Source organism: Protopterus annectens, chromosome 10.part0, assembly GCF_019279795.1.
Source record: "Protopterus annectens isolate FY-2018-M chromosome 10.part0, PAN1.0, whole genome shotgun sequence".
NCBI classification, from domain to species: domain Eukaryota; kingdom Metazoa; phylum Chordata; order Ceratodontiformes; family Protopteridae; genus Protopterus; species Protopterus annectens.
In genome coordinates this window covers 20,022,585-20,035,922 of record NC_056744.1, presented here as the reverse complement: position 1 = coordinate 20,035,922, position 13,338 = coordinate 20,022,585, and the positions used below count along the sequence as shown (strand labels likewise).

The following is a 13,338-nucleotide window of genomic DNA, read 5'->3' as shown; positions in this document are numbered from 1 at the left end:
GTATCTTTGTGGACCAACCCACCTTTCGTGAATAAGGGAGCTTCTGAATTCATTAATCTACTAGTTTTCTTTTCAAACTTTTCAAGTAAGAGAGCATATGCTACATCTGTTGGATGTGCATATACAACTTTGCTTTTATCTCCATAGAACCAATCAGTTGTTCCTTTCCTTCTCTCCTAACAGACTGAGCAAACCAGTTTCCAAATTTACATTGTTCAGATGGTTAATTGAATATATCTTCTTTGTCTATGGTTAAAAAAAAAAAAAATCATCCTTGTGTAAGACTCCTTGAGTTCACTCCACAAGGTCTGTGGTGATCTCTTCAGCCTTTTGATTAAGGGCGTCCTTAGATGACATTTGTGCAGCTTGAACTTGGACTCATTCTCATACTTTTATTCCTCATTACAAATTAGATTTGTTTTCCAGGAACAGAGCACCCTTTGGCTTTGCAGTACTCCAGAATATCCTTACACGAGGGCCACCTAGGGCTGCAGTAGCTGGGGACTTTGTCCCATCAGTTGAGGAATGAATGAAAAGGACATCATCACATAAGTTACGTACTCGCCATAACGTTCCATCTTTGTTGTCCATTTTCATTCTTCCTCACCTTCCTGCCCACCTGCCCCCATTTCTTGCTTGTGAAAAGTCTGAGTTTTACAGAAATCTCTGCTTTAGTTCCAGCTTCCCTATTCTTTCTGCTTTGTTAATTTCTTTAACAGGTTGTCCCTTTATATCTTGGGGCAAAAAACTTGATCTGAGGTATGTTAGGTTGGCAGGCATTGCTGGGTAAAGGGAGGAGCTTGAGAGTTTTGGATCCGATGATCTGGTAGAAGCTGCAGAGTCAGAAACAAGTCTCTGATCTGAACCCAACAATTGAGGAAGAATGAAAATGGACAACACATATGGAATGTTATGGTGAGTACATAACTTTTTTCCTCTTCTGTTGATGTATGTTTGCCTACGTCTTGCGTGATAAATTAGTAAAGGTATTTAAAAAAATTGAAAGACCCAACCATATTTGACCCCTGTTTCTTCTAAACTTTAATATAAAAAAAAAAAAAACTCTAAGGTTCTGTACTATGGACGTAAATTTATGCCAACAGATTAACCAGATTTGCTGGAGGTATAAGTTTCTAATGCAGCATATTCCTAGCCTATGGATTATTACCAATACAGGTCAAGCAAATTACCTACTTTGCCTGCATGAGCAAACTCCAATTTACACCATGGGTTATGTATGACCTTGATTTTGTAGGTGAGCAGTATTAAATGTTTGAAAAGGAGGCCTGAGCTTCTGTATGTCTGCTTAAAGGAGTGTCTGGCTTAGGTGTCATATGGTCCCAGTGATTGCTTGTCTTGTTTTGTTCCTGAAATAAATTGAAAAAGTACTCTGGGTGAAGTTCGCATTTTGTGAAGTGCAACTTTTTAAAACTAGATGTTCATATTTTTATAAGATTATTTTCTTTGTAATAGAAGAGCTGGATTGAGAACTGTGTGAGTATAAATTTTGAATGTTTGTGTGGGTGGTGGGGAATTGTCTTATACATCATTTGAAGTTTCACAATGTGGTGATTACCTTGCATGCAGATGTTTAGGTTTTACTTCCTGCTCTGTGGTTTGAATTACCAATCTTGACTGTTTTTTTTTTCCCCCCTTTCATTATTAGGGCCAGTTAATCACTTTGCTGGATGACAACAGTTTGCACCTATGGTCACTGAAACAACATGAAGGGCTAACCATTCTAGAAGAGGAGGAGAAGGAATTCAAATTGAAGGGGCAACCAGGGTAATGACAAAAATAATCTAGATGTGAACATAGACAAGCAAGTATAAGTGGATTTTCTTTTATGGAAAAATAAAATGTGTATTCCATTGCACTTTTTTCCTGATAAATGCAGCTAGCTCATAACACTTAAGTCTTCTGTATGTTCATCATATTGATCATTGCACAGTTGCTGTAGCTGAATGGGTATATCCTGTCAAGGATATAATAGCCGGCCAGCTTCTAAAGCTTCGAGGCACCTTCTATGTGCCCAAACCATCATGCAGCTCGAGCTGAGCTGACTAAAAGAAGTTTGGATGTGAAGCCCTTTAGAGCTTTACTACTATAGAAGAGTATACACTTCTGAGGCTTTTGAGGATCAACATCTGGCTTCTTCTTTCTTTTGCTGGGCAGATAGGTTCCCTTTAGAGGAAAAAAACTTCCATTTTCTTAAATTTTTTTTTGATGTTTTATTACTTTCCTTTCAGGAAAGTTTTTTTAAAGCTAGGAGTGTTTTGTTTTTAATGGACCATCTCAAAACTATAACATACTTGTAAATGGAGCACTTGTTTTTTTCTTGTCAGGTTGAAAGTAGTGTAAAGTAAATGAAAATATTTTTTTCTGTGGAGAAATTTATTTTTTTAGTTTATTTGTGTTTTGTAGGGGTGGCATAGTGTGTTAAAGTGCTTTTAAAGTTGTGGACTGGTAGTGTGTTTACTCATTTCTGTTTCCCTTCCCTATGCAAGAGGCACATTTTTGGCTTAACCATGGGCCAGACTACTGGTAACAAGGTCAGTCCTTCCTTCTAGCTAGAAAAAAATCAAAAATTAAATAGCTGTTGCCACCACAGGCAGGCTAACAGTTTGCACGAGCCACTAGTTTGTGACTCTACTGTGGCCATTTGTTGAATTTCAGATCACTCATCTTTTGCCTTGAATACCTCTGCTTTAGCACCTACAAGCCACTATGGTCGGGGGTTATCCACATCCCCTGCTACTGTTGGAGTCTCTTCAGTGGGGAAGGGAGAGCCACTCTTTATCAGTCTTTGGAGAGGGAGCAGGGAAGGTTTCCCTGTTGTGTAAGAATGCTATGCCCATCACTGGGGAAGCAGCTGCACCACTAGTAACATGGTTGGCTCCATTTTTCCTGTCAAAAAGAAATAGAGCACGTGTCTACTTCCTTTCACATTTCTTTGGATAGGAGTACTGGATCTGGCTCAGGGTTTATTTCAGGCTATCAGTGCTTGTAAAGTTTCTGGTAAAAGGAAAGGGGATTCTTCTTTTCCTGAAGAGATTCAAAATTCTGAATCTGAACAGGAAAATGCAGGTTTTTTTCTTTCAGATTTCTGACTCGACTCCAAGGAGTGCTCAATTTTTGATTCTTCCTGTGGGGGTTCTCTTCATCAGTGATTTTTTGCTAGGCTGTGCCGGTGTTTTCAGTGGGAGAATGCTGAGGTTCCTCAGTCACTCAGTAAATGCTTTGAATTAAGGATTTTCCAGAACCTACACCCATTCCTCCTGCTCTGTCTGCGTTAGAGGATGTGTGTGCTACTGCCTGCAGTTTTCCTGATAGTTAGCCAGCTGCCCCTAAAAAGACAGAAAGGTTGTATAAAGTTACTCACTTAAAATTCTATACATTATTCCTAAACCTAACCCTGCAGCTATAACTTTAGTTGATCCCACTCCGGCTAAACACTTGGTTAATTCTAATCCTACTCTTTCTGATAAGGATGGGAATATTTTTGATATGTATGGGGGAAAAATGTGTATACTTCTGTAACTTTGATTTTCAGAATTTTAAATTGTCAGGCTCATATGTTACTTTAACAATTTGTCAGAAGAAACTATGAGGAATGTTTTATCTGAAGGTCTCATGTCTGTTCAGTCTTCATCAAACCTGTGGTCTTTGTTCTGACCTTGGAAGTTACTCGACCGTTAGCAAGCTAAGGATGTTCTTCATTCCACATTGCTGCAGTCCTAATCATTGGGTAGTCCGCTGTCCAGTCGGCCCGAATACCAAAGTATAAGGCTGACGTCGGTCAAGGCGCATTAGACTGACGTCAGGACGTCAGGGTACTAATGCGCATGACCGACGTCATATCCTCAGTCTTTTTTGCCGCATGGTCCGATGCAGAAGCAGTTTTGCGAGTGCAGGTTGGCGTTCTGAAATATTTCCGAAGTCGGAGTTTCAGACCGAATCAAAGTTGGCTAAGTACCCCGTTGGGGAACATTTTGGTTTTTTCTTGCCTCAGTATTTAACCGGATGTCAGAAAAAGTGAATAACTGTATTTCTTGTGGGAAACAGATACCTCATAGGGATTACCATACTTTGTGTATACCTTGTTTAGGGCCTGAGCACGACGTTGTTGGTTGCCGCCTTGTGCTAGATTTAACAAACGCACTATTAAGAGGAGGTTAGACTGTGCCAGGTTAGTGTTTGGGAAGCGGTGTAATTACAAAATGCCGCCGGATGCTCCGCCGCTTCCAAAAAGCGCAAGGACAAAACAGCAAAGCCTAGGGTTGATGAACCGGCAGTCCCGGACGTCGGTTCTTTAGAGGGCTCAGTGGAGCCAGAGGTTTTGCCAGGAGTTTCTTTGGAGTCTCAGGCAGAGACTTTACTGTTACAGGATGTGCCCTCTCAGGAGGTAGGCCAGGCTGAGGGGGCTTCTCAGGTAACTGCTCTTCCCAAGGTAGTTAGAGCTTCTCCTACTGTTTCCAAAACTTCTTTGAGAGGTAGGCCAAGTTCAGCTTCAGTGGGGGCTTCTCCTAGCACTTCAGGTTCTGTGCCTAAGAAACATATGCTTAAAATGGCAGAAGATTTAATTACTATGATTAGAGGCTCTATGCCCCCTCCTGATAAGAGGCCTTGGGTGGAACCGGAGTTTGAGAGTTTTGAACGGTGTTCAGAGGCTTCTCAGTCTTCTGTGGAAGACTTGCAGGAGTATCCTCCTTATTCTGATTCTGATGTGGATGATTCCACTCCTACAGCTTCTCCTCCTGAGGATTTCTCATTTTCAGAGACTCTGCATTCCATGAGGGAGCACTTTAAATGGGAAGGCCAAGATTACTCTGATTCCAGGAAAAGGCTTAGGGAATTCTTATTTTTACCCCAGCATAGGCCCTTAGCTATACCTCCTGTGTTGAATGTGGTGGAAGATGTTTTGCAGAGGCTTCCTGAACCCTGATTCTTTGCCTCCTGCCCCTGTTAAGCCTGATAGGTACTATAGGGTGCCTGAAGCTCATAAGTATCTGTTTAAGAGTCCTAGGGCAGACCCGGAAACTGTTTCTCAGGGGCCTAAGGGTGTTAAGGCCTCTGTTGTTAAAAATCCTGTTCCCACTGATAAAGAGGCAAGGGCTTTGGATAGGTGGGGAAAGAAAGTGTATACTTCTTCCACTTTAGCCATGAGAGCGTTGAATTGTCAGTTTCACATGCTAAAATATCAAAATTATCTCCTTTCACAATTGAAATCTAAGGTGGATGCTTTGGCGGAAGGTATAGAGTGTAAAGAGTTGCTGGATTTAGTTCATGTGTCTGAACAAGTGGGTAAGCATTCTTTGCAATGTGGTTTTGATGCTGTGCAGGCCTCCTCGAGGGTGGCTGCCACTAGTTCTGTTCTTCGCAGGCATGCCTGGTTGAGGGATCAGAATTTAGCAGAACATGTTAAGTCTAGGATTTTGGATGCTCCTTTACAGTCTGATGTGTTATTTGGTTCGCCTGTGGAAGCAGTTTTAAAGAAAATGGAGGACAAAGCTAAGTCTATGCAAACTGTTAAAGATTTTTGCAGGTGCAGCCACCAAGTTTAGTAGAAATTGGCCTACTAAGGGATGGACATATCCTGCTTATGGTTCCCAGTCTAGCGGTAGGTCTAGACGTGGTAGGGGCAGGGCTCAAGGTTCGTTTAGGCCTAGAACAGGGGTTCACCTGCTCAGCCTTCTGGTGAGGGCAGGGTCAGTCCTTTCGTAAACAGACCCAATGACCTGCCTTTTCAGCTGCCAGTAGATTCTCGCCTGGCAGCTCCTTTGGGAGGAAGACTGTCTCTTTTCAAAGAAAATTGGGATTTAATCACTCAAGACAGATGGGTGTTGGATATCATTCACCACGGTTACAGGTTTTATTTCCATACCTTGCCTCCTTTCAAAGGCATGCCAGACGTTCCCCTCCACAAAGGAAAGAGGCTCACAAGCAAATTTCTTTGTTACTCCAAATAGGGGCTATCCAGCCAGTCCCTGTACCAGAAAGGGGCCTAGGATTTTATTCTCGCCTGTTCCTAGTTCCAAAGAAGGGGAACACGTGGAGACCAATTTTGGATTTATCTATCCTCAACACTTATCTGGACATTCCCAAGTTCAAGATGTTGACGTTACAACAGCTTTTACCTCTGCTGGGCAAAGATCATTGGATGGTAACTTTACATCTCAAGGAAGCTTACCTTCATGTGCCTATAAGACTAAGTTGCAGGAAGTATCTGCGTTTTCGAGCTGGAAATTCTCATTATCAGTTCTCTGCATTGCCCTTTGGCTTATCTACTGCGCCCAGAGTATTCACAAAGGTTCTGGCTCCAGTGATAGCTTACTTCAGGCTGAAAGGAATTCAAATCTATCCTTACTTGGACGACTGCCTGATTCTGGCTCAAGAAAAGGAAGACCTTCTACAGCATCTGGAATATGTCATAGCAGTGCTAAGATGCCTAGGGTATTCTGTGAACGAAATAAAGTCCAGTCTAGTACCCTCTCAAGACATGTGCTTTCTGGGTGTGAGACTGAATACAGCAGCCCAGATGGCCTTTTTAACCCCGGACAAACAAAAGAATCTTTCCAGTTACTTCCATCAACTATCTCTTCCGTCCGGGCTGACTGCAAGGACAGTCCTTCAAGCCTTAGGGTTCATGGCATCTTGTATTCTGGTGCTTCCCAATGCCAAACTGCATATGAGGAAGCTGCAATGGTATCTCAAAATGTGTGGACACAGCACTGCCAGGATTTGGACACTGTCATTCAAATAATACCTTGCATTCAAAAAGAATTTTTGTGGTGGGCTCAGGCATGTCACCTAAACAAGGGACTCTCTGTGACCCGACCGGAGGCGAGTCAGATTTTAACGACAGATGCCTCGGACATTGCTTGGGGAGCTCATCTAAATGGAAAGTGGATACAAGACAAGTGGCCTGCCAGACTACAGCATCTACATATCAATATGAAGGAGATGTTAGCAGTTCAGTTTGCATTAATGGCTTTCAAGGAGTTACTTCTTCCTGGGCAGGTGTTGATTCTAACAGACAACACAACTGTCATGTGGTACATCAACAAACAAGGGGGAACACATTCTTATCCTCTATGCAGGCAAGCAATGATTTTATGGGAGACTGCGCTCAGCTTGCAACTAACTCTTCAAGCAAGGTTTCTGCCGAGCACAGAACTCCTTAGCAGATGTGTTAAGCAGGCAAATCATGGATCCCCACGAGTGGAAACTGGATCTTCATGTATTTCAGAAATTGACAGTGTCATGGGAACTCCAGACATAGATCTGTTCGCTTCTCCACTAAACCACCAGCTGCCAAAGTTTTGCACAAAGGGTTTCATCACACAGCTTGGAAAGTGGACGCTCTTTCTTTCAGTTGGAAAAATCTTCATGTGTATGCCTTTCCACCTCTCCCTCTTCTCCCAAAGGTGCTCCTAAAGATCAGACAAGACAAGCCAAGGATGATTTTAATAGCTCCAGATTGGCCTCGGCAACACTGGTACCCACTTCTAAGGAGTCTGGTAAGGAAGCCTCCATGGCCTTTACCATTGATTCCACACCTGTTATCTCAGAGGGACGGTCACCTGCTCAATGTCAAGCTTCAATCTCTTCATCTAACAGCCTGGCATATTCTGTTTTGAAACACAGCAGGTCTCAACTTCCTCAACAAGTTTTAAATGTGATTATGGAAGCCAGAAGACCTAGTACAAGGAAAGTGTACGCAGAAAAATGGAAGAGATTTTTATTTTGGAGTGCAGCAAAGAATTTGGAGATTTCTGAGCCTAATTTGAGTGTGGCTCTTCAATATCTTACTGAGTTATTGGACAAAGGTTTGTCCTTCTCTTCCATTAAAATTCATGCTGCAGCAATTTCAGCTCACTATGATTGTGACCCACCATTGTTTTCACATCCTTTGTTCAAGCAGTTTCTTAGGGGCAAAGAATATAAGACCCCACGTGGAGCTCCTACTCCTGCTTGGGATCTCAATTTTGTGTTGGAAAACTTACTCTACAACCTTTTGAGCCTGCGGCTACTGCTGAGTTAAAATACTTGTCATGGAAGACTGCTTTTTGTTGGCCATTACTTCTGCAAGAAGGGTTTCTGAGTTGCAGGCCCTTATGGCAGTAGAGCCCTTTGATTTTCCATAAGGATAGAGTATCATTACGCACTAATCCTTCCTTTATGCCTAAGGTGGTTTCTAGTGTGGCTTTAAACCAAACTATTCATTTGCCTACTTTCTATGCAGATCCCCAAAACAAGGGAGAAAAGATTTTGCACACTTTAGATGTACATAGGCAGTTACGTTATTATTTAAGCAGGACTAAGGATTTCAGGCAGTCTCAGCAGTTGTTTGTTTCTTTTGCCTTGACTTCTCAGGGCAAGCCTGTGTCTAAGCAAACTATTTCTAAGTGGATTGGGTTTTGCATTTCATTTTGTTATTCCCATCATGGCAAGGAGATTCCCGCTGCGATTAGGCCTCATTCCACAAGGGCTACTGCCACTTCTACAGCATTTCTCAGGGGGGTGGCAACTAAGGATATTTTGGAGGCAGCTACTTGGAGTTCAGTACATACTTTCTCTAAGCATTACCACCTTCCTCTCTACTCTAAATCTAGGGCTGGTTTTGCCACAGCTATTTTGCAAGGCATGTTGACAGCTCCTGCTTCCTTATGATTTGCCAGCCTCCCTTACCTCTGCTTTGGGATTCTACCCAATGGTTAGGACTGCAGCAATGTGGAATGAAGAACATAGTACAGTTTTGTACCTACCATAAATGTAGATGTTCGAGGATCCACATTGCTGCAGTCCAATTTACCCTCCCTCCTTCCCCTCTGTGTTTAGGGGTTGTGGTGTGGGTTAGGCTATATTCTTGTGCATTTGTATATATTGTATATATGTTTGGTGCAGGGTTTTTGTTGGTGTTTTGGTTTGGGCCTTGTCTTTTTAGGGCCTTCTGACATCTGGGGCAAGAAAAGACTGAGGATATGACGTCGGTCATGCGCATTAGTACCCTGACGTCCTGACGTCAGTCTAATGCTCCTTGACCGACGTCAGCCTTATACTTTGGTATTCGGGCCGACTGGACAGCGGACTACCCAATGGTTAGGACTGCAGCAATGTGGATCCTCGAACATCTACATTTATGGTAGGTACAAAACTGTACTTTTCCATGCTAGAGCTTCTCATACTGTACCCATACTGCCTCGCTCCTCCCAGGTAACTCAGATCTTGTTTGCCGGTCATCAGCAAAGCATCGTGGTGTGGTTAGATATCCGTGGGTTGTTTTCTAAGCACTGTTCTTCTGTATTGAGTGGCTTTTGGCCTTTTTTTTTCTTCTTTTATAAACCTACCCTAACTTTTCTGTCCTAATTTAAATACTTTTTTTGGGGGGGGGTTGTGCTGCTTTGTCTCATTGCGCCCTTTACTTTGTCTTCCTTTCTTTCCAATTTCCTTTCTCTTTACCATGTTGGAGAAATCTGACAAGCCTGGCCTGTTGGCTTTAAAAAAATACACTTTCTGTGGGTGCAGGCACAAGATCCCTTTATCTGATACCCACAGGGAATGCATTTGTCTAGGTATTGCCCACCTTCAGATGGCTTCCTCTATCTGAAGGCCTTCCTTCCCTGGACTATTGCAGATAGAAGGAACAAGCTAGTCCTCAAGGATTTTATTCCTCCTTCTCCATCTATTCCTTTTGTCTCAGAGGCTCAACTCCCTGAAAAAGTCAGAGGAGGCCAGGGACCCTAAGAGATTTTCCCTGAACTCCTGCGTCTTAGGTTTGTTAGAGCCTCACAAAAAGCCCCTGAGAATGTCTGAGTAGAGTCCTTTGGCTCCAATCTCTGCAGCTACCCCTCCGCCCCATGCTCTGGTAGTCTCATCAGAGCCAGAAACTGCATTGCCAAGTATGTCCCCTCGGGATGCCTCTCCCAGACATCATTCTAGACCCTCCGTGTCTTCTTCTATCAGGTCCTCTCGGACCCTGTCTGAGAATGAGGTTTACAGACTGATGAGGAAATTTTTCCGTACACAAATTCAGATGGGGGTCATTCCAGCTCTGTCCCCCTATGGGATCTGCAAGCAGAGCTTCTCCTTGCAAAGTAGTATCTCTTCCTCCGATTCAGCCTGCTGCTTCGGAGCTCCTGGATCCGTTGGTGACGAGGGCTGGTTCATCTTATCCGATGGTCTTTACTACTTTGAGTCCGATTGCTTCCTTAACTCTCTAGGTCCCGACCGCATCGGGGCTGAGTGCTTCTTGGAGCCAAAGCCTGGACTTCTAGTCTGGGGGGATGACTTTGACTCTGAAGTTTTCAGAGCTGTTGCTCCCCCTTAGTGCCTCGGCAATCAACAGCTCTGTGCTGACTCCTCCCTCGGAGCAAAGGGCTGCTGGTGACCAGGGACAGTCTGCTCCTGATCTGTCCAGGCAGTAGAAGCTTCCTTGAGACTGTGGGAGTCCTTCAGCCTTCAAGATGGTGGAGAGTGTCCTGTCCCACTCCTAGGAGACTCCTGGCTCCTTCAGTATCGGATCCACCCCTTCCCCTCCTGAACTCTGCGTCGGATACCTTACTTCACCAGGGCAGCCAGACCTTTCCACTTGTTGAAGCCCAAAGGTGCAAAAGGAGACAACTAGATTCCCCAGAGAAATGTCTCACGACAAATACTGACTTAGATGAAGGGGCGGGGGCCCCTAGATCTCCACCTGACGTCTCCTTTGGAAACATTTTGGAAATCCTTTATTAGAGAGGTGGCTGGTTGGCCCCCAACCCCACCCTGGATGAGTCTGTGTTTTTGGAGGCTTTTGGGATCGGCCCATTCATCTACAACCAGTGCAAACAAATGCTAGATTTTATATCAGCCTATTTGGATGCTGACAAAATCCTGGCCTGTCTTCCACCAGACAGATCCTTTCAATAAGTACACTTAAAAGACAAATGCTGGGGGTTTCAGTTCCTCCAACAAATCTTGTTCTCAAGGCTTTGGGTTCTGTGACTGCAACAATAACATTGCCAACAGCTTGCTTACACATGGGAGTCCTGCAGTGGATGTTGTCAGTTCAGTGGTCCCTTCTGCACCAACCCGTGAATCATTGTATAAGACTCTCGGGTGTGTAGAAATTCTCTTTTGTGTTGGCTTCGTGATCCTGAATTGGTTCAAGGTTAACCATTCATTCTTCCCACTACCATTGCTACGCTGACCACAGACCCCTCCCATTTGGGGTAGGAGGTTACCTGGGACTTGACAGTTCAGTGTTCGTGGACTCCCCAGGAGACCAACTTTCTTATCACTGTCCTAGAGATGAGGATGGTGATTCTAACATTGCAAGCCCTTCACACTTTTCTTCCTCTAAGTACAATTGAGATTCAGACTGACAACGTTTGTTGTGTGGTATCTCAACAAACGAAATGGAACTAGGTCTTACCCCCTTTGTTGAGAAGCAGTTAGAATGTGGTAGTGGTCTCTCTCTACCAACCACTTTCTAGTTGGAACGCACATTCCAGGGGGAGCACAACATGCTGACGGATGGGCTCAGCAGAGTGTTATTGATGCCCCATGACTGGTGTCTGAATCAGTGAGTGGCAAACAGTATTCCCCTCAGATGGAGTCAACCTTGCTGTGATCTCTTCTCTTCTCCCTTCATCAGTAAATGCAGCAGATACTTTGCCCTGATCCCTCCACAGGGACAGACACCAAGAGATGCTGTAGTCTGTGCTTGGCCCCCCCCGGTCTACTTTATGCATTCCCAACTGTTCCTCTGATCCCCAAATTTCTTCAGAAAGCATGCAGGTTGAAGAGCAAAGTGGTCCTTGTTACTCCCTTTTGGCCTCGTCAAGTCTGGTTCACCTTCCTGTGGTCTCATCTGATTTACTGTCAGTGGATGCTGGAAACCTTTCCAGATCTCTCTCACCCTTCAGGGCAACTCCACCCAGATCTTCACAACTTGAAATTAATCGCATAGTTTCTGCAATTCCAATGATGGCTAGACAATGCAGGCTTTCTTCCACGGCCCAGAGGATTCTGATTTTGTCCCTTAAGACTTCTACCAGGAAAATTTATAAAAGTAAGTGGAAGAGGTTTTCTATTTGGGTCCAGCAGCATCACATTGACCCACTTAACTCATTCACTCCGGAGCAGCTCTGAAAAAGCTGCCTGCTTAACTCCACCATAGGAACAACAGTGCAGCCTGAGCTCATTTTCAGAAAATCTATGTCTAATACCATACAGAAAACAAATGTTCATAACTCTAACTATAGGCGCTAAACTAAAAATGTAAAGGTGAAAGTTGTTCAGCAGACACTGACCTTTCCAACAGTATAAATGTTGATAGTGCATATCAAAGTCATTGTTAAATATTTGGCAAGGGATGTTGATATTGTGCATATTTTTTACCTTTTTGGAAAAGAAAAGCACAATATTGGTCAATGTACCATGTAGACCCATACAATTTTGTGTTTAATTTGTTAGTATGAATGTCAGCTTTAAAATTATACCTTAACCATTACTGTGTGATGCTCCTTTGTGGAGATATTCACAGAAACATGGTTAATATAATATTTCTCATAATTGATAAAGCATATCTCATCATCTGTAACAGACAGAGCCTACATATCAATTTAGAAGTTGTGCATCTCAATGTCCGCTACAAAATGATGCATCACTTGTGTGATCACCATGCTCCCTTGCAAAGATATGGGCATAATAATGAGAAGTATTGGAAATGTATAATTTTCATAATCCTACAAGATTAAACAAACTGATATCTATAGATGTGTACAGTGCACAGACAGTTCTTTACCATGTTGTAAGGAGTAACACTGTCTTCAAAATTAGATATTACTAGGCACACTGACATGCTCCCTTGCAAAAGTTATTTACCAAAATATAAAAAAAACCCCCACAATTTTCATAAACGAACTCCAAAACGTTGATATCTGCACATGTGTACAACATAAACTCACAATTCTTTTACCATGTTGAAACCAGCAATGCTCTCTTCAAAATGAGGTATTACTTGGCACATTCTGATTCTCCCTTCTAAAGTTATTTACCAAAATATGAAAAAAAAATCATAATTTCCATAACCTAAGTCTGAAACAAACTTTGATATCTGCACATGTGTACAACATACAGGCCCAATTCTTTTACCATGTTGGAACCAGCATTACTGTCTTCAAAATGAGTTATTAGCACATTCAGATTCTCCCTTGCAAAGTTATTTTCCAAAATATGGAAAAAAAATCATAATTTCCATAACCTGAGTCCTAACAAAACTGATAGCTGTACATGTGTATAGCATTCAGAACCAGTTGTTTTACCAAGTAGACACATATGATTGCATTCTTG

At 43.0% G+C, this 13,338-nt stretch overlaps 1 protein-coding gene across 7 annotated transcripts in view; it reads left to right on the top strand.

Annotated features, from left to right (window-relative positions):
• The window catches only part of LLGL2 (LLGL scribble cell polarity complex component 2), a 2,451,001-nt gene that overhangs the window by 462,241 nt on the left and 1,975,422 nt on the right, over positions 1–13,338 (top strand). For all 7 annotated transcript variants that reach the window (XM_044084955.1, XM_044084956.1, XM_044084957.1 and 4 more), the window contains exon 5: positions 1,667–1,785. In XM_044084955.1, the coding sequence (XP_043940890.1) occupies positions 1,667–1,785 (119 nt within the window). The remainder of the gene's footprint in view (positions 1–1,666; positions 1,786–13,338) is intronic.